This window comes from Alligator sinensis, unplaced genomic scaffold, assembly GCF_000455745.1.
Source record: "Alligator sinensis unplaced genomic scaffold, ASM45574v1 scaffold647_2, whole genome shotgun sequence".
Lineage (NCBI taxonomy): Eukaryota > Metazoa > Chordata > Crocodylia > Alligatoridae > Alligator > Alligator sinensis.
Window position 1 is genome coordinate 3656239 of NW_005841832.1, and position 1201 is coordinate 3657439.

The window sequence follows — 1201 nt, forward strand, 5'->3', positions numbered from 1 at the left end:
GTGTCCTCTTAAGGGGGTGGGGGTGGGGTGGCAGGGACTAGCTCTGATCCAGCCCCGGGGTTGCATGTGTGTGTTGGGGGAGGGAGTGTCCCTGAATTGCTAAAGGAGGTGTCCTCAATCCTGCCTAATGCCTTTGGGCTTTAGGATTTAGAGCTGGGGGCCAGGATGTGAGCGCCCAGATGCCTGGGTTTGCTTCCAGCTCCCAGAGAGACATGGGGTCTGAGTTGGGTGGCAGGAGACTGCTAGGAGCTAGGACAGCTGGGTTCCCTCAGCTCTGGAAGATGGGGGGAGGAGTGTGCACTGGATTCAGGACGTGTGGCCCTTATCTCACTTTTTCCTTCTGCCAGGGTGATGGTGACAGCAGTAGGTGATGCAGCAGTACCATGCGGCTGACAGCGTGTGTGTGTTGGGGAGCCCAGGTGCCTGGGTCCAAGCCCAGCTCTGGGAGGGAGTGAGGCCGTGGGCTCCAGCCCATGGCCTCACTCCCTCCCAGAGCTGGGCTTGGGACTGACAGCCAGGCTGCGCAGGACCTGCCCCACACCAGGGAGCAGGGCAGGGGGCGAGAGCTGGGGGATGGGGGCAGGAGCCAGGACACCTGGGTTCCCAGCCAGGCCTGGGTGTGGCTAATGGCCGCTGTGCCTCGCTGAGCAGGGGACATTTGCCCTCTGCTGGCAGCACCGTAGTACAGCAGCTCCATTCCCACAATCCTTTGCAGCATCTTCTATTGCCCAGGGTGCGGTGGCAGGGGGTGCTGCCCGGGGAGAGGAGCGGTGGCGGACGGGGCAGGCCAGGCCAGGCTTGTGGCTGCCGGCAACACTTCCGTGGGGTTGAGCACACCGGGACTGGGGGACGCTGGCCCCGGCCTGTCTGAATACCAGAGCTGGGCCCTGGCGGAGGTAATGCTAGGGCTGGATTGTGGCTTGGTTTTGCTGGCTAAGAACTAGGGGAGGAGTTGGATTTGACCCCCCAGGGGCTGGCCGGTGCCCCACCGTGGGGCTGGAGTAGGGCTGGTGTCACCTGGGGGCACAGGTCCTGTGTTCTGCTCTCTGTTTCTCTTACAGGCAGTCAATGGAGGAAGGAGCTCCCGCCCCTGGGGAGGACCCCATGCCCCCTGCAGCTGATACTCCGGTTTCTGACACTGTGGCCCAGGGGGTTGCTGACCCCTCTCTGGAGCCCAGAGCCCTCTGCCACTTGTTCCTGG

General features: G+C 63.4%; 1 protein-coding gene across 1 annotated transcript in view; it reads left to right on the forward strand.

The window, feature by feature from the left end:
- The first annotated feature begins 60 nt into the window (after positions 1–60).
- The window catches only part of LENG9 (leukocyte receptor cluster member 9), a 4363-nt gene continuing 3222 nt past the window's right edge, over positions 61–1201 (forward strand). Inside the window, 4 exon segments of the mRNA XM_014528005.2 lie at positions 61–419; positions 494–896; positions 1062–1195; positions 1198–1201. The exon segment at positions 1198–1201 is cut by the window's right edge and continues 501 nt beyond it. Coding sequence (XP_014383491.2) covers positions 1069–1195; positions 1198–1201 — 131 coding nt within the window. The 5' untranslated portion in view covers positions 61–419; positions 494–896; positions 1062–1068.